The 19,007-nt window shown below is 36.8% G+C and overlaps 1 protein-coding gene across 9 annotated transcripts in view; it reads right to left on the bottom strand.

Moving 5' to 3' along the window:
- Nucleotides 1–19,007, bottom strand: part of HECTD4 (HECT domain E3 ubiquitin protein ligase 4) — a 78,916-nt gene that overhangs the window by 31,345 nt on the left and 28,564 nt on the right. For 4 of the 9 annotated variants that reach the window (XM_075167593.1, XM_075167584.1, XM_075167587.1 and 1 more), the window contains 25 exons: nt 18,489–18,594; nt 17,730–17,850; nt 16,667–16,795; nt 15,335–15,459; nt 14,106–14,259; nt 13,701–13,801; nt 12,425–12,623; nt 10,870–11,016; nt 9,569–9,673; nt 8,585–8,748; nt 8,007–8,240; nt 7,569–7,761; nt 7,297–7,401; nt 7,125–7,213; nt 6,369–6,544; nt 5,762–5,897; nt 5,476–5,617; nt 5,196–5,362; nt 4,476–4,622; nt 3,982–4,166; nt 3,295–3,448; nt 2,675–2,955; nt 2,161–2,350; nt 958–1,039; nt 119–321 (listed from right to left, as the gene is read on the bottom strand). In XM_075167593.1, the coding sequence (XP_075023694.1) occupies nt 119–321; nt 958–1,039; nt 2,161–2,350; nt 2,675–2,955; nt 3,295–3,448; nt 3,982–4,166; nt 4,476–4,622; nt 5,196–5,362; nt 5,476–5,617; nt 5,762–5,897; nt 6,369–6,544; nt 7,125–7,213; nt 7,297–7,401; nt 7,569–7,761; nt 8,007–8,240; nt 8,585–8,748; nt 9,569–9,673; nt 10,870–11,016; nt 12,425–12,623; nt 13,701–13,801; nt 14,106–14,259; nt 15,335–15,459; nt 16,667–16,795; nt 17,730–17,850; nt 18,489–18,594 (3,835 nt within the window). The remainder of the gene's footprint in view (nt 1–118; nt 322–957; nt 1,040–2,160; nt 2,351–2,674; nt 2,956–3,294; nt 3,449–3,981; nt 4,167–4,475; nt 4,623–5,195; nt 5,363–5,475; nt 5,618–5,761; nt 5,898–6,368; nt 6,545–7,124; nt 7,214–7,296; nt 7,402–7,568; nt 7,762–8,006; nt 8,241–8,584; nt 8,749–9,568; nt 9,674–10,869; nt 11,017–12,424; nt 12,624–13,700; nt 13,802–14,105; nt 14,260–15,334; nt 15,460–16,666; nt 16,796–17,729; nt 17,851–18,488; nt 18,595–19,007) is intronic. The other 5 variants (XM_075167586.1, XM_075167588.1, XM_075167585.1 and 2 more) reach the window with 4 other exon arrangements.

The raw sequence follows: 19,007 nt of genomic DNA, 5'->3' as shown, positions 1-19,007 counted from the left end.
CAATACACAGCACAAAAAAGGGAATTTTATGAATACTGAGATTATTTTGTAGAGTGCTACAAATACTGATATACAGAAAAGCAGAACCTAGACTAACTACAGAATCAAAGTGACTTACCTGGCAAGCTCAGAATTCCTCTCTCTGCAAATAGATGTTTGTGCGGTCTTCTTTTTGTCCCCAGTGGACAGCCCACTAGTAGTTTCTGGATTGACAGTTTCTATGGGTGGCCCAACACTAACTATTAGACCAGACTGTGCCCACTTAGTTGCCTTTCGAAGAGCTGCAGCAGCTTCTTCTGTAATAACTTCACAGCAGCCACTCTGAAAATAAAATTGCCATATAAGACAAATACTAATGTTAGCTCTATTTGGGCACATTATGTGATGCATTTACGTATGCAGAGGGAGGAGAGTTAAAAGTACTGAGAACACATCAAAACATCCTCCTGTGTATGTATTAGTCACAGTCGCAAGACAAATTCTTTCTGTTGCTTTTTCTCGTCTACAAAGAGATCAGAGATCAATGGGGATTTAATATTCCATTCTTAGCTTAACAGTACAGTTTCTCTTCTCTGATCAAAAAGCCACACATGAGTATTTCTGGTGCAAATACTCAAGAACAAGTCTGAAAATATACATGAAAATTTAATTTAAATAAGTGGTTTAAAATTCATACTATCAACATGCATTAAACACTTCAGGAAAGAGAATATTAAAGGGGCTTAAACATGACCTACAATCGTTGGAGGAAGCATTAGCTGAAATTGTTTTTCATCATTTACCCCTGTATTTACATCAATAACTATATAATGCTAACATTAAAGTTCTCTTTCTGAACAGTTCTGTAAATTAAACAACATTTAACAAAGGGGATTTAACATCAGTAACAAACAAGAATTCTGACTGGCCACCGATTTTTACGATGTTGAATAATTTTTTAGTTATTTCTTTTCTTACTTTTGTCATGTCTCGATCCATTTTCACCACTTTCTCCATATTGGCTCCTGTTCCTAGTCGGAATGGACGACCTTCTGAGCTACTATTAAAGTGAAAACAAAACACATTAGCTTTTTTTCATTGGTGGAAAAAACAGCAGTCCAATTTACTATACTATGTGTGTTTTTAAATTATTTGAAAGCAACCCTTGCAACTGAATTACTCAACAGCAATAGAAATACTTGATAGTTAAGGACATACCCAGTTGCACTGTAATTTAGAAAAGGAATTTAATACTATTGAATGTAGTTATTTGCATAGCAATTTAGCCTTCCACCCCTCAAAAAGAAGCATCATGAAATTAGCTTTTACTGAACACAAATGCCTGAGGGCTCCGAGTTAACCTTTCACCTAAGAACACCCAACAGCTGTACCTTTTAGGATAATTTTTAGGGCACAGGTTCAAAACCAACTTGGAGTGGGGGAAGATGAGACAAACAGTACAAAAAGCAAGAGGTGATAATGTTGGCTGTTTGACATTCAGAGATCTCAAATCCAGGTGTGTACTAAGAATATTACAGAAGCTGTAACAGCAAATTATTATCCAGCACATGCATTATTAAAAGCAATGCTTTTAAAGCCATTCTGCTTTGATAGTTCTATTTGTTAGTCCTACATAGTCTGTAATACTATAACAAGACACGTTCAATTTTTTCTGATGGAGCATCATTTAAGTAGCTAATTTTTCACGTGATTGTTTTCAGACAGATTAAGATGGTTTTATGTTCCTTTGTTAGTGGCTTACATGGCTTGTAAGCAAGGCAAAACCAAAACGTCGTATTTCACATCCCCATCCTCCTTTTATACATCTGTATACTTTGCTGTTTCAACTTTGCTGCTCCTATATTGTTAAATAGTCTTCTACAAACCAAAGAAGTCCAAAGCATTGGGATTTAGATTCTTTCTGCTGCTGCCTCATCACAAATTCAGTATAGTGGTGTGCATTTTTATCCAGGTAACAATATGTTAAGCAACAGCTCTATGAGCCATTTTTGCATTATCTTATTAGTTTGCCAGTAAATACAACAAACTGGGAAGACTTTTCTTTCCCATTTACTATTATGTCTAGGATGCATTTTTCTACAGCTGTAGCACTAAAAAAAAAGAAGAGAAATGGAATTGGTGAAATTGGTTGCTAATTCCAATCCAGTGAGTTAAGATTACCTTAGTAATGGCTGAAGGACTTCATGCGATGACTGGTCTTCCCGTTTATGAATAAAAATAGAAAGTTTACCATCCACTGCCTCGCTTTCTTCTCCAGGATCTTTATCGCCTTTTATGGAATTTTTAGGGCTGGCTTTTGCCAAAGTAGTATCCGGCTCAGAGGCAGTTGGAGAAAGAACCGTCTGGCATCCTTGAAGTAGAAAGGCAAAAACCAAAACAAAGGAAAATACACAACCATGAGCTCCATCAACAAACTTTCTTGCCCTTGAAACTAATGCTAACACACCACACCTGAGATGCATCTAAAACATCACTGTGACACACTGTGACCTTAGTCTGAGAACAGTTAAATTAAGAGGCAGATGGAAAGTCACAGAAATATCCTATCTTTCAACACTGATATATCATATACCTTTTCCTACTTGAACTTTTTGTCAATACAAAAGCTCTTTGCACAACCATGACTTGCTTGGCAATTTCTCAAATTAGCATGACACCAAAAAGATGCTGGTACCTGGTACTACATAATCCGCCAGCTTTGCCAACAGCAGAGAGGCAATCTTGGAGGCTGGGTCACTGGGATCATCCTGTTCACTGTTCAGAGAGGGTACAGAGTAACTCCAGGGAGGCAATTCCACATTTCCACAGTCCTCAACACTCATGAGAGGCAGTGCAGCACGACACAACTGGAGGATTATAAGGACCAACTTTGGAGAAGGACGCTGATCCAAAAGAAGTGACAAAAGCTTGGACACGCAGGCTGGCTGGCTCAGGATTGCTTTACCTATGTGACTCCTGAAAGGGAAAAACACAGGTAACTGCTGTTTGGAAAAAAAAAAATTGATTGTTTGATGATGCTCTTGTAAATAATAGATTCATTTGTTTTCAAGATGTAATTTTAAAAAAATTTCAGCGTCTGACAAAACCTTATCTGCAACAATTCTTACATAACTTGATAGCACTGATAAAACACCAAGATTGAGTAAGTGTCAGTTTACAATCAAGTTTTAGAATGGTTTTGAAAGTTATCTTACCTTCACTACTGTCAACCCCCCCCTCCCCAAAAACCCCAAAAGAACTCCCACCTGTTTACATACATAAAAAAAATATACTCCAGAGACAAAGGCCTAGTACCTTGACAGGTCATTAAGAAGACTGAGAACATCTTGAAGCGCATCATTTCCTGCAGCTTGATTACCACAACACTCCGTAGCTCGTGCGAGGTGGTTGGTAAGAAGGCTGGAGACCTGACGAGCCAGACCAGAGTGAACAGCTTCTGTTGAACCACCTTTAAAAGTAATGCAAGAATACACAATTGTAATTAACAAAAATGAATGTACACATCTACAAATTTCTTACTCATAAACTGAAAATAATAAAAAATATTTTTATTTTGCTATAGCAAAACATTTATATAAATGTCTTTAATTAAAAATAAAACCTGATACAACATCTGTGTTCCATTAGCCAATAGCCACGTGTCTATAAGTTTATGTAAGTTATGGGTGAATCCTAACACAGGAGAAATGCGTAAGTGATCACCCGGGGTCTCCTAGTTCTATGGTTATGTCTAGGCAGAACCAAATGGCAGACTTGAAATTATCTGCAACAAACACTCCCATTAGGAGGAAAAGCTAGAATTAAGAAAAAAACAAGACAAAAATCAACTTATTTTTGTATCCATTTGTGTGTTCTAAAGAATCCAAACAGTACTGAAATCATGGTGAGCGAATGCCCTATTTTAAATACATTTACACCACTTCTCAGGCACTTGCACAATTCTGAAGTGCACAGTAGAAATATAGTTGGCAGTGTTCCTACCTTCTTCTTTCTCCCATTCAACACACCGATTGGCTAGCACCTGAAAGGCAGCCCAAGCCATGGTGGCCACCTTCTGTTTCTTAGTCTGTTTTTCATTTGAACTGGATTCTGTCTGGCTGCTTAAACTGCAAAGCCGGTCCATAAGTTGTACCAGGCCACTACGTACCAAACACTTCTCTTCGCTCCTGTATGACAAGAGAAATTCGGATTTTACTGAAGTAACTTTTCAGTCACTAACAACAGACAAAATTAAAATCAAGAACTTGCTGTTCACTCAGCAATTACTTCACGTCGCAGAAAGATGGTTCTGTCTCTCCCTTGGCCTCCCCACCTGAAAATCTGTATTCTGAGAAAATTTAACGTGATGTTCTCAGATACTCCTCATTATGAAGAAAGGGAGTATAGTTATACTATGTAATGCTTCTCCTTAAGGCAAAACCTAATAAGCACAGCTGTGGATGCCCTCCTTCCCTTTGAGAGAAATACTTTCGTACCTTGTGTAAGGTATAGTGCATAAGAGGCCAATGCTATTTGCACAAGCAATGGGGTAGCGAGCACACAGCGAGACCACAGACGTCATAGTCTCTCCAAAAGCTTCCTGGACTTGTTCCACCATCCCGCCACACGTGAGCTCTTCAATTCTGTTGGTAGTTAGATATTTGAATAGTAGGCTTTCTAGGTTAAATAAAATGAACAAACTTCCAAATATAGCTTTAAAAAAAAAATAATGAGCACATATTAAGAATCACCTGAGGAAGATTTAGAAGCAAAACTGCAAGTCACTTAACGTTTTAGTATGAAACATACGTAAACAAGATTGTATGGTAGTTTTACCTCAGCCATGATTGAAATTTGACTACAAACAAAATACTTGCAAAATATTTATCAAAATTTAGATGACAGTACTAGTATCAGCCAAATGTACCACTAATACCTAATTAACATGAGTTTAGAATTAAGTCAGGAGAGTAAGTCATCCCAGTATGAAAGCAAATTTCATCTACTGCCAAATAAAACCTACAAAACACTAATCCCCAAATAAAAGCATTTCTTAGAAGTTTCTGCCTTTCTACCGCACAAAGGCCAATAAAAGTGGTTGTTGCAAGCTTTGTTCTGCAAACTTGGGCCCTCACAGCTAGTCACTTCTTATAGTTTTTCTTACTATCTGCTACAGAGACCGAAACATTTAATTATTTTCAGAGAAATAAACAAACCTTGGTCCTCCCTGAAGTACCATGGTCACTGGGCCTACAAGATGCGTCACACCACCCACCCGAACAGCTGCCGTCAACAACTCTCTCATATGCACCAGGGCTTGCTTCCTCGTATTCCCACGACGCCACCTGGTCTGAGCAGCTAGCAGGAAACTGCTGCTGGATACCTACGAGATTTTGTTTGTTTGTTTTTGTTAATGAGACACAAGCAAGACACCTCCCTTCTTTGTGAAAGTCTGAATTTGAAAATATAGTATTTAGCACATTTAGAATGACATACCGCTTGGTCAGGATTTGTTCCAATGAAAGCAAACAGTTGCCCCAGTAAGACGCTGTACGTGGGTTTATCCCTGCTATCCTCAATAGTCAGTGACTGGAGAAGAGTGAAAGAGCTACTTCTATGGCTGGTAACATGGCGTCGCCTATGAGAATATAGGATAATTACACCTGGCAGCAGTAAATTGATCCAATAAAAAAAACGTGCTATACTTGCAGAGTTTATGATGATTTAAACAACTTAGGCCACATTACTGTAAAGCAGCTGAGCGGAATAAACCCTTGTATACCTTTGACTTGATCTAGCAAACTCGATATCTTCATTACCAATCATTTCTAAGTCAGATGGTGCTGACATGCTGCGAAGGAAGACAGGCTGGCGGACTGCGTGAGATATCACTTTTGTTTCAGATGCTGATTTACAGGCTGCAATATTATACAATATGAAAGAACGTCACTGCTGGTGTAGGAGGTTATTTACAAACTGTTTTTAAAATCATTGTGGACATTCCAGTGAAAGCTGTAACACAGCATGGGGAAAACACAGTCTAAGCAAGAACTTACAACTCAGTTCTGAGGACTCTCCTGTTTTCAGGTATTGCTTCAAGTTAGTTTTGTTTTGATTAGGTTAAGCATTTTTTTCCAAATAATTCAGGGGACTAAAGTTTAAATTGCACATATTATTACTCAGACCTTAGTTTACCATCATTATGGCAATGAGAAAACAAAGACTCAACTTCATATACTGTAAAAGAATTTATTTAATTTGAAAAGGTAAAAAAAAAGGCTTAATTTTAATTTAAGTGAAAGAGGGAAAATAAGAGAAAAGGAATAAATTTTATCTTAGAAAAAATGAGGAAAAAAAAGTAAGTACAATGCTGGTAATGATATATATACCTGGAGTCTCTGCAGGGGTACCAGATATACTTCTTGTGATACCAGACTGTGCTGCAATAGTGACATGTAGTAACAGCTCTGCTCTGTTCATCAAGCTCTTAACTAATGTTTTTGTTTTTGCTAGGGGATGAGAGGTCTTCTGTATTAGTGAATTCACCTCTTGAAAAAACTTCTCCCTAAGATTACGAGAGAAAAATAAAAGAAACAAACTCAATTATGTTTTAACGCCTTCTGAAATAAAGTGTTACTGTGACAAAGGTTATTTTAAAGACGACGCACAGCACCAATCTATTCTATGCCAACAAAGTAGAAAGCAGAAAAAACTAAAGAAATAAACAAGTGATTTGTTAGTAAGAACTAGTAGCTGTAGGTACTAATATTAATATATTTAGCACAAATGTTTCTAACAATTTAATCAGATATTGCTAGACAGACAGGAAAATTAAGTTTTAATGTATTTGCATCCCTGTTAGAACTTCATCTGAATGTTCCTGCTCCCAAAGACTGTTTTCTTTCCATAGGTCTACCAGCCTTTAATGGAATTAGACATAAAATGTTTTTGAAACATTCAGTGCCAGCTTTTGTTTCACATCATTAAGTGTCACAGGGTACCATGAGATACAAGCATTTATGTATGTATGCAACTTTAGCTCTGCATAACTACTTTTCGAACTCACTGAAATTCCACAGCTGCTTAAAGTTGCCTATCTTTTAAGTACCTTGCCTAAATGGTACACTCCACAGCCAGCTACTAACCTCAATGCCAGGACCACGTTCTCAAGATCACTTCCATCAAAAGAAACTTCTTTCATTGAACACAGAAGTTCTAGTTCTTTCATCTTGCTCTAAACAAAGTGAAGGAAAAGGATGAACATATATTGAGAGAGCAGCATGAAGCATGAGCACACACAGCAGCCATAATGCTTACCTCATTGAAGTGATAATCATAAAAGAATGGGACATTGTTCTCCAGCTTCCCATGCATGGCGTCATCTACCTCATTCTGCCATTTCTGCTCCAGCTCGGCCACACTCTAATAAAGAGACAAAAATAACATTTATTGCAGTTGTTCATCTTAAGGAGTAGAAGAGATCTTAGAAGAAATCTGAGTACATTTTGTATTTCTGTTTCTAAAATGCTGTTAATACACCTTTATTCTCAAAAAAAGCCTTCTGTTTTTTTATGTAATTTTATTTTTACCTGCAATTGTCTCTCCATGGCATTCAGCTTCTTAAAGGTCTCTCCCATAATTTTACAAAGTAAATCATATTCTTCAGCATGTTCTTCCTGATACTGGAAATTTATCAGGGACTGGAGTGCATCAACCAAATTCAAATGTTTAATCACACACGAAACTACCATCTCCTCCATTACTTCTGGTTGAATCACTTCCCTAGGGTTATAGGTAAAGCCAAACTGATGAAGCAAGAATGACGGACAAACTTTGATAACTCATATTTACAATTCACTAAACGCTGCATTCACAAACAAGTATTTACAGAATATTAAATGCATACCATCACACGACAGGCATGCCGCATCCTCACCGTTCCTTTTTTAGCTCACTTACTTTGGCACCAAACATTTCAAACAATAAAAGTCAAGTTAGAAAAATAGAGCGAAACAATGACTACTTACTTTATACTAGGTCTAAATTGAGGCCGAGCACGTCCAGAAATTTCCCTGAGTTTTATCATGATTCCTGGCGGCAGCCTAATCCTAGGCAGATCAAAATAGTGTCCAACGGGAGGCACTAGAACATCAGAAGGATATGTAAACTCTCTATCTTCATCTATAGTAAGAGGCAATGGAGAAGGACTTGGTGTAAGGGCTGGAGATATTACACCATTAGCTTCCACCTGCCACTGGCACCTGGAAAAATAAATAAAAACAGATGAAAAGGATTTTTTTTCCCCCTAACTCTCCCCTCTCATTCAGAAAGACACATCAGTCAACAACATATTACAAAGACAGAGACTACATGTTAACATACTAAATACCAAGTACAGTCCAATCCTCCTCTACTTACTCTAAAGAAAACCTCTATTCTAGAGAATATTCCCTTAGTTTTAGGCAACACAAAACTGCTGAACAAACTCTGCAAGAAAAATTATCAAAACATCACCTTAAAACACGAGACTTGAGCACAACTACAAAAGTCACCTTCCCTCAGGAAAAAACCCACATGGGAACTAAGATCAAAATCTTTTTTTTACCTTTGTAATAGTTTAGATCTTAAGAGCTCTTGACAGGTTTCTTCATCTTTGGTAATTTCTGGTCCATTGTATAATATTCGCAGCATAGAACAAGCTAACACAGAAAGGCCAAGTGCCAGGTCAACTAAGAATGGCAAGCCTCCTGACACATCCTCTGAAGACTCCTGTAGTAGGAATAGTGATAAGTTACACTAATCAATCAACCATGAAGTCTTTCCCCAACATATTTCAAGATAGGAGATTTTATATTTTTATATGTAATCTTAAATATAAAAGATATAGATATATATCTATCAATCGTATATCTCTTACACAGAGGTATACTGAAAAAATGCTTAACAATTAAAAGCAATATTTAAGAACAACTCAAGACAAGAAACAAAGGATTTAAACATTATATTTACTCCTGAACCAAGAAAGAAAAGAAAAGGTAAAGTTATTTTTGGTTCAGTCATTCTTTGGCCTACAGATCTGTCATCTCACAGCCCTAGCCCTAGCTTCCTGGTAGTGGGATTCAAGTTTCCTTTTCTTTGATCCCAGCGTCCCTCCCCTCTCTTCTTTATAGGCTGGAATCGTTATTCCCTCATTAAATCTCTGATTTCCACGTTGTTACAAGATACCCATATCTCCAAAGAAATCCTGATCTACAAGGAGCAAGAGATATTAAAGTGACTTCATCCAAGTCCAGTGCCAGTGACCAGAGATAGGTAAGACATATTTGGTAACAAGTATCTTCATAAAACCCTAAGCATGTACAGACCATGCCACAGGGTATCTCTAGCTAAGGAAGCCAAATGTCTAAAACATAGGTCCTGTAAAAAGATGATTTGTCTTAACTGCCAAAATAAGTAAGCGATCACTGTTTTAAGTTTCAAACGCTAACTTCCAACTTGGAGGTATATTTCTCTTTGATCTGAAGTGTGCAACAGACAGAAGATAAATGGAAGTTGAACCTATCCCATGGAATCTGTCACGTTTGAGTACCTGTGCTCGAACAGTGCAAGCAAAGCCCCACATAGCTTTGTCTGGAGTGTTGTGCTCACGACCACTCCGCATTTCAAAGGAGAAGGTGACTGTATCTCCTTCCACCTTAAAATTTTGATGGGGAGGAGGGGGGGGAAAAAAAAAAAAAAGAAGATACATTTAAGAATTGAGGCAAACAAACAGGCTTTTCATAAAAGTGGCTTATTTTATGGATTAATGTTTTTAACGACAGTTATCTAAGTATTATTTTTGTCTCCAATTATATACTCTGATTTAAGATTCTTCCCTTTTTGTAAGGATATCTTTTAGTGAACAATTTGATTTTAATTTTGCTGCTGGCTAACTATCGTAAAACAAAAAAACCACCATAGTTGTAGAATCAGAAGTAGAATTTATCAGTCTGTGTTACTTGGCCTTGATTTTCATCAAAACGCTTTCATTATTTGTCTGCAAGAAACCATGCAATAATCAACAGTTCTCCTTCTGAAGGAAGACAGACAAGCTCTTCAAGGAGAAGAATGTCAACACATTAATAGAAGAGTTTGCTAAAAGAACAGTATAAAAATCTATGTCTGAAAAATAAATGAAATTCCATTAACTGTGAACAATGAATTGCTTGTCTGAAGTTGCTTTCCAGTTTATTACTTCTTGTTTTGATTTTCAAAATTATTTTTTATTATGTATATAAGCCCAGTTTTAGTGTGGGACAATGTAGCAGCACAAACACATAAGAAAAAAAAATTATACTGCATACAATCTGAGGGAACATACTGCAGAATTCTTAAAATATTGAAGTTTCAAGAAGTTTGAAGGATTTTTTCTGTCTTAGCTTTATTGCCAAAAGCATCCATTGTAATTTTAAAACCCAACACAAATGGTTGAAAAGTTGCTACATTTACTACTTGTTATATTTGTGGGTTACTGCTAAAAAAATGCAGTCATGCCCATGGACCTTAAGAGAATATGCACAACCTCAGAGTGTGCAAGAATTCCTCCTAGGAAGATACACGTATGAGAACAGTAGTGCCATTAGAGACTCCAGGACTGAAACATACCGGTAATGAATTCCAGTAAGACATAGCAGACCAGGATAAGCTCAAAGAGAAGCATCACACATAACATACAGTTGAGTTTAAAGGTATTCCCCAAGGACATAACAGCCCACTTAAGAAGTCATATCATCATGGATAACCATACACTTAAAAACTTGGACTTCACTGCTTTAAGGGTTCAAATGGACTCGACATGGTTTCCAAAGGGGATTTTTCTATGTGAAATATTGTTGGATTATAATACTGTACCTTTACTAAGTCTTTCGGCCAACCAGTTCCTAAGACACTACGGCTGCCATATCCCAGTGTATTGCCTCCATACTCAGCAACCTTCCTACTGTTTGTGTTAGGACCAGCATAGATCACCAACTTCAAAACATAAAATACACTGTTAGACTGTAAGAGAAAAACAAGAAAATCTAATAATAATAATAATACTTAGCACTTACACCGCGCTTTATATTTTCAAAGCGCTTTATCAACATTAACAAATCCTCACAACAGCCCTGTGAGGTGAGTAGGCAAGTATTATTATCCCCATTTTACAGATGGGGAAACTGAGGCAGAGAGGAAATTGAGTGACTTGCCCCCAAGGTCACACAGCAAGTCAGCAGCAGAACTGGGAGCCAAAGTCAGGAGAAACCCTAACTTCCAGTCCTCGTGCTGAGCTAACTAGAACATACCGCCTCTCTACTAATAAATGGATTGATCCTGCTCCCATCAAAGTTAATATTTTGTCAGTGACTTCAGTGGGAACATGCTGAGGCCCAAAGTTTTCTGGAGGAGTTTAACCAGTAATGGGTGACATTAATATTAAAGACACTTATAAATAACTAATGGAGTATCACAGGACTTGCTCTATGTCGAAGAATATACGGTAACAATTAGTAAGCGGCACAAGTAGTTCTCTGATTATACAAAGTAAATAAATGCTATTAGTTGTGCTCTTGAAATTGAAAATACTTGTTCATATTAATCCATGTAAACAAGCCATTTATCATCAGGGGAAAAAAGTAACCCTTCCAATTTGCCCAGTTTAAACAAACTGCACTGATCTACAAAGTAGGCAGCTAGATTAACATTTGAGAAATAAGGAAAACTGAACAACAGCAAAAATGAGAAGGAAGTCAAACCTCAACAGTCCGAGCCATCATGAAATGAACTTAAATGAATATCTGGGGGGAGGGGGGGAGGGGGGACGGGGACAACCACCCCTGCCCCAAACCTCACACCTCTGGAGCCTACCATATTTCTCCTATTTCATAACTACCACTATTTCTGACATCTTTTGAGGAAACTTGCTAATTACAGAGCCTAGCTCTTAACAAAAGATCCTCATAACTGATAGGTTTTAAACACTGAAACAATCACTGGATATTATGTTCTGAAACAATACACAAGAAGAATTAAGTATATACTCTTTCTGGATTATTTCTTCAAGAATAACAGAAATTAAACATGAACCATTTTTCTTCATCTTCCTGCCTTTTCATGTCAACAACTCTCTACATTTTCTATCATTTAGCTAAGTCTTGTCTTCAGATGAAACTCAAGATTTCTTTTGAAAAGTTATTCACACTTGTGCCACACAAGAAATAACCTCTCTGTACTTTACAGCCTTGAAGTAAGCAGACTGTGACATTACAGTGTACACTAATAAGCTCCTATCAATAAAAACCTGCATTATCACAATAACTGGAAAGCAGGTGCCATGAAAGACAAGGGGCAGAAAAGATGAAAATGGGAAGTGCTGCTGACGAAAATATATACAAAAGAAAGAATTTCTGAATTGGCCCTTGCTTACCTTGTCGTAATCATATTGTGAAGAACATCTGTTGTCAAATCTAAGATATAAACAGCGGGCTCCCGGAATATGTACAGTTTCTTTAAATTTATAGTTATCCCTGACGGGATGAACTGTTTCTACAGTCTTCCCAGCAGCCCAGGGAGCAGGGATCTTCAAACCCGTAAGAAAACCTGGTTCTTCTTTCTCTTCCAGCATTCTGAAATAACAGTGAAAAATTAGTCCTAAAATTCAACACACAGATTTCTACTATATATTCAGACACCAAACTATAAAGTTCTTAAAATCACCTCTCAGTATTGATACATAGTGACATAAGGTATTGACTCCTCATTTTAGGCATAACTGTATTGAGGGAACATGCAGAAGTTAAATAGCATCAACTCTGTACATTAGAAATAACTATGCCAATCTCTAACCTGAGCTTTTCCCTATGCTTTCCAACTTCCAAATTACGGTAAACAAGCTAAGTAGCACCATAAAAAAGTAAGTGGTACTATATATAGATTCTAGCATACAATTGGTAGCATTAAAAAACCTTCCCTCCTGGGACAGCACTCAAAACTGATTATACTGTCATAAAACAATATGCCTAATATTTCACTGAAGTTTATAATTTGGAGGAGGATTGAGAATAAATTCTGCAGAGTTTTCACACACTATATTACTCATTATCACAAAGTTGTTTAATACTACAAATTTTGCAACACTGCAAATAGATATGATAAGCATTTTTTATTTAATTTAGCTGTGTGTTTCTGTTTCTAAGCAGAAGCTGTATACCTTTGAGCCGAGACACAGGATTTAAATGTAGGACTTACAATCGTTGTATTTATCTATGTAAATGAAACCATTTAATGTCTTTCCAATAGTTTTAATACTGTATCTCATGCTGCCAGAGCAATTTACATTTTCTCATTATGGTCTTCTTTAGCCTAATTTATTTTAAGAGGAACATTGAGAATTAATTCCTAGCGCTTGAGGTGAGGGAAAAACCAAAACAAACCATATCCTGTGCAAACAACCTGAAGATATTAATCATTTAATTCTATGCGCAAAAAAAATTTAGAACCAATTGCCTTTTGTAAAGGCTTCTCTATCTCTAAGGTAGCCTTACAAACCATCACAGCTTTGCCTTTTTGAAGGGAAGGAAAAAAAAAAAAAGGAAAAACCCAAGAGATTGCTGCTTTAAGATTTAGCCCACAGCAATGGTCAAATGAACATTACAGCTAAGATATTTTATCCCATGAAAAGACCCAAATGTAAAGAAAATCACCTCTCATCAGGTAACAGCTTCCCTTTCTGTTCTGATGCACCACTGGGGGAACTGTTCAGTTCTGAGAAAACTGGAGACTGAGTTTTAAGCAGCAGCGCAGTCTGTGGCAGAAAATATCCAGTGTTAGAAACATGCAAACAGTAAATAATTTTAAGATCTCATTATTGAAATATATTAACAATCACACTGTATGTTGTTACTGACAATAAATCATTACTTAGTAGCTGTTTTACAAAGTCAAATTTAATATTCAGCATTATCAGCTTTTGTAGCTGTTGAGCAATTCTTAAAACTATGATCTGTGGATCACTTACTGCAGAAATTTGACCAAGATCTATAGCATTGTAGAACATGCATACCACATCTTTTTTCCTTTGTAGACAACTGCTGACACAAAGGCCGTACCTGACTTGTGTAAAGAACCAGCTGCACCAGCTGAGGCATCAAGGCATCAGCCATTGTTAGAGTTTGTAAATTTGGATGCATCAGAGATGTCAGTAGGACGGGAAGCAGATGACCAAGCATAGTAGCCTTTGTAATTTGCTCCAGGCCTTTTAATCTGTAAGGAGAGTCAAGGTTTACATAGCAACAACTATTTTCATAGAGTATCACTACTATTTTTAGTCATCTGTTTAATCTTGTAACAGACTGCGTAAGTAGGCAATTCAAAATTCAGCAGAGAACATTTGCATTATGTTTAAAAAAAAAAACAAACCAAAAAGTTAGTATCTTGAAAAGATTACAATTTCTCCAAAGTGTTAGTATTCTCGTCTTTGCTGTCAATTCTTACTAAACAATGACAGACCAGAGGACAGTAAATGAAGAGTTTAATAATTACTTAGAATATGATAAGCTCCCATGGGCATGGGATGAAAGTCCACATCAAACACAAGTGTATTTGTTCAGTATGTATATCAGGCTGCTAGCACATGTAGCTCAAAGTACTTTAAAGGAATCTTTATCTATAAAAATATATCTGAGCACAAAACCCATCTGAAAACATCTCAAAGGAATTATGTATTGTCAATAAACAAAACTAATCTTGCGGGCACAGAAAAGCACAGAAACTGAAACCTGAAACACAACTGGGAGAGGGAGGTGTTTGTTTAACTAGAGAAAAGGTTCACAGCTTTTGTTTACATCCGATTCCCAATATATTTTTAAGTAGAGGGGAGACAGGGAAGGGCGAGGTAACGCTATCTGATGAAACATGCAGGATATCATAACAACATCCAAGACTTGTCATGGATAAAACATCTAGTCCAGCTATTAGAGATGTAATAGTCAGGAATTTAAAAATTAAAAAAATTGCCCTGGCTTACAGGAATATTCCCAGTTGTCTAAATACAGTTTGTTTCCGGTTACTCTGCTCATAAATACCGTTGTAACTGACTAAAACCTTACTAATTTGAAGTTTCTACAGATTATCAAAGCTAGTAGTACTGACGTGGAGAGTCTGATTCTAAATTCTTCAAAAGATAAGTGCTAAGCAAATGCTATAGTAAGAAACAGTTCCTATTCAAAGCTCAAGTATGAAGTTATAAAGAATAAGTAACGCTAACGGTGCTTGTACAATAAGCCGCAAAAAGCAAGTGTTTACTGTTTTCAAGTTAACATACTCATACTTGTCTTACCTTTGCTCTCTATCAGAAATGTCACTGTTTATTAGTGCTGTAGTGACTTGTTGCAGCATTTCTAAGACTTCATCACATCCTGTCAGAATTTGCGTAGCAAGAGACAAAATGCTGGTCTTTAGTTCCTAGGTACAAAAAGAATTATAGGATACTTAAATTCTTGGTGAATACCAAAAAAAGGACAACAGAACAAAATGATGGATTTCCAAATTAAAATAATGATAATGTGACCTGGCAGGCCTGCAGCAGTAGATTCATCCAAGACTTAAATTTGATTAACGCTAAGCCCCAAAGTGCTGGGAGAAACTAGGTGCATATTTTACAGGATGCACATCCAGTTTCTAGAGGGAAGGAATCCCCAAGTCCAGCACAGGAGAGAGAGCTGTTAGCCAGCCAAGGTACAGCATTGGTGACAGAATGTCTTAGCAGGTATGAGGATCACTGTAGAGAGAGAAACTGAACAATGAAAACATGGGTGAATAGCGAGACAAGAAAAGTACTACAATATTTAGCATTTACTCAATGAGCCTGAACAAATAACTTTCAACTGCAGCAGATTATAAGCACACAAAGTCTCAAAGAGTAGCAGACAAAACCAGCTTAACAAACAATACCCCAAGTTCAGAAGTCAATACCATTATAGAAGAATTGTTGCTGTTACAAAAACTACTATGACAAGACAGCCTGCATGCTAGGACAAACCTGGCCTCTGTGAGTTCATTCAAGACTATTCCAGCAGCAATATGAAATGACACCATTTTAATAAACCTTATACCAACAAAACAACCACTGTCTGCAAACCTTGTCCTCTAACAGTTTCCTTGCTGCAAACATTATTCATGCTATTTCAGACAACAGATGTAGGCGGTTCTACATAAGCTTTATAAGTTAAAACTGCAAAAAAGCAGAAGCCAGGTAAGGCAAACGAGAAAATCCTTTCCTATTTAAATCTGAAAAACATTTTTTCAAAGACCACCTAAGTGATTTGGACAAGAGAAACTGGGGGGGTAATGTGTCCAGAAAGGACTCCTGGCAGATGAATTTTCTTACTAGCACATATTAATTAAAATACATTTTAAACCTCATTGTATGTATATTTAGGAAGGGAAGTGTCTGCTCTCACTGACAAAACAGAACCCAAGCTGGAATACTCAACACAGAACAATTGCAGACTTCAGCTGGACAACAGGAAAAAACAGTCTACAGTAATTTAACTCTGTCAAGAGGAAAAGAACCAACAAAACAGTGTAAGTAGAATGCATTGCAGAAACAAGAGGTGTCACAGGAACACTGACTGTAGAGAGCCATACTAGAATAAAACTTGGTGTTTACCTGTACCTTCAATGTCTCTCCCTGCAAGGAGCTGTCACTGTCATCATTTTCATCAGGTTTAATCAAAATAGTGTTACTGAGGAGGTGGTTCTGTACAGCCATCAGATACCGCAAACACGATGATGCAGCCTTTAACATAAATAAGTACACTTTACATTATCTACACCTTTTAATCAACCTTGATTCAGGCAATCCTTGAACTTTGAAATATAAAAGAGAAAAAAGTTGAGGGAGAGGACAAGCAAAAAGAAAAAATAATTTCCCTTGAACAGAAATTTTTTTTGCTGATTTAACACAAGCTCGTTAATACATATTTAAGAGAAGAAACTGGTTGCAAAACACTGAATATTGTGAAATAACTTGCAAAACATATAAAGAAGCAGTACCATGTTATTCAAGTATGTAACATTATAGAAATATTGAAGTCCTGTAACGTTAACTAATTCTTAAAAGATAATGCCACCGTAGAGCTAAATTTAATTCACATTCCTGAAGGTGATGGTTCCATGCTACTACTCCTTTCCCATCCTCCTGCAGCACAGGCCATGACGCTCTGCCCCCTCCCCAGTGTTTGCATGCAAGCTCCCCTGCCTTTGCCATCAGCCAGATCAGGGAGCTGATCCTGCTGAAAACATCTATGCATACTTTTACCATAAAATAATGTCAACTTTCACTCATTTTTATCTGTAAATGATAATCCTTTCTGCTTGTATGAATCATTATACACAAATGTAGAAAGAGTTTATTTTGGTTTTTAAGTTGTTGTAATGCTCTGAAGATTGAGATACACAAAATTCCTTTAAACTGAAACAGTTACCAGAGCAATTGGAAAATATATCCACATATAAACCTGTTTTAGCATTACTGTACGATTTACTTTGCTGTAAGAAATTGTTTCTTCCTTCCCTGCACAGCATAAACAAAAGACTTTATTTTCCTGTATTTGTTAAGACACACAACAACTATAAAAGTTTCACTTCTATATACTCAGTGAAGATGACGGATTTAAGGAGGAAAAGATGCCAAAGGCAAATATACTTTTATCAAAATACGTTTTACTTACAGGCACAGTTGAAAGAAGCCTTTGAAAATCATCTTTAGATACAGTTTGGCACTTGGTGATTAAGACACAAGATTCTCGGACAACAATCTTGAGAATGTAGTGCAACAGCTCATCATTTAGTCTTCAAAAAATGCAAGAAAGATGTAAAATGTTAATAGCCTAATTATGGTGCATTTTGTATAGCTCATCTCAAAAGTCTCTGCAGGCTGTATCACAAATTATGTGAAACCAAAACAAGTATCTGTTCAACCTCAGAGATTCAGGCACACAGAAAACCAAGCCTGAAATGTTTAACAACAATCAATGCAACAGATTACCAGTGATTTCCTGCACTGCGCCGATGTAAATCTATGACTTCTAATGACTCCTAAAAAAAGACTCCTCCCAACTTGAACAGGTACTTGAGATTGACAGTTTTACTGCTGAAAAGTCACCCAACGTAGTGATATGGAGAGCAATGTCATAATATCGTACTTATGAATTATCATCCACATTTACCATATACATGGCAAGTAGCAGGGAATCCAAAACTAAGTCTGTGTACAGAAGTCTCCAAAGTTTCCCCTAAAACGTCAAACCTCTCTCTCCCTTGTCCTAATGAAATTCTACCCACTACGGAGACAAAGATAGTATTTCAGGTCACACTGCCAGTAAGATAACAAGCAATTTCAGCAGAATTTTATGCAATTTTACCTAAAGCAAATAACAGAAACATATATTATAAATGGGGAGGAGGGGGAGCATATTGTTGCATTTTACCTATAATGATCATCATCTTCACTTCCAAATCTGTTGTTCTGAAGTTGTTCAGCTAAATTAGTCAGGATAACGTCGCGAAGTTGAGAGAGACCACTATTTCTCTCTCCTAAAATGGAATGCAAAAGCTTTTGCAAAACAGCATTTTACAGAATTAATTTCTTTTTATTTCCTCAGATATCTTGCTTAATACATGCTACTTCTCAGAAATTACTATATTCACAGTGTAACCCGATTCCCTGTTGATATTACGGACTGTTAAAACCTACTCTGCATACAGCACTGTTTTAAATTCCAAAGACTTTGACGCACAAACACATTCCTATGAAGTAACAAATTACTGTGCATCAGCTGCTTCTAAGTCCAGACCCCCATGTCATGGTGAATGCAAGTAGATTATTACTCTTTCACTAAGGACTAAAATTACCTCTGGTTACTGTGTAATTACTATGGGTAACACTAACTGCTAACTAGGTGTTCTAAAATACAACCTGGACAAGAAACATTACTAATAGTGACAAA

This window comes from Calonectris borealis, chromosome 18, assembly GCF_964195595.1.
Source record: "Calonectris borealis chromosome 18, bCalBor7.hap1.2, whole genome shotgun sequence".
NCBI classification, from domain to species: Eukaryota; Metazoa; Chordata; class Aves; order Procellariiformes; family Procellariidae; genus Calonectris; species Calonectris borealis.
Note: the sequence above shows the minus strand (reverse complement) of the source record. Positions and strands in the feature narration are given on the sequence as shown.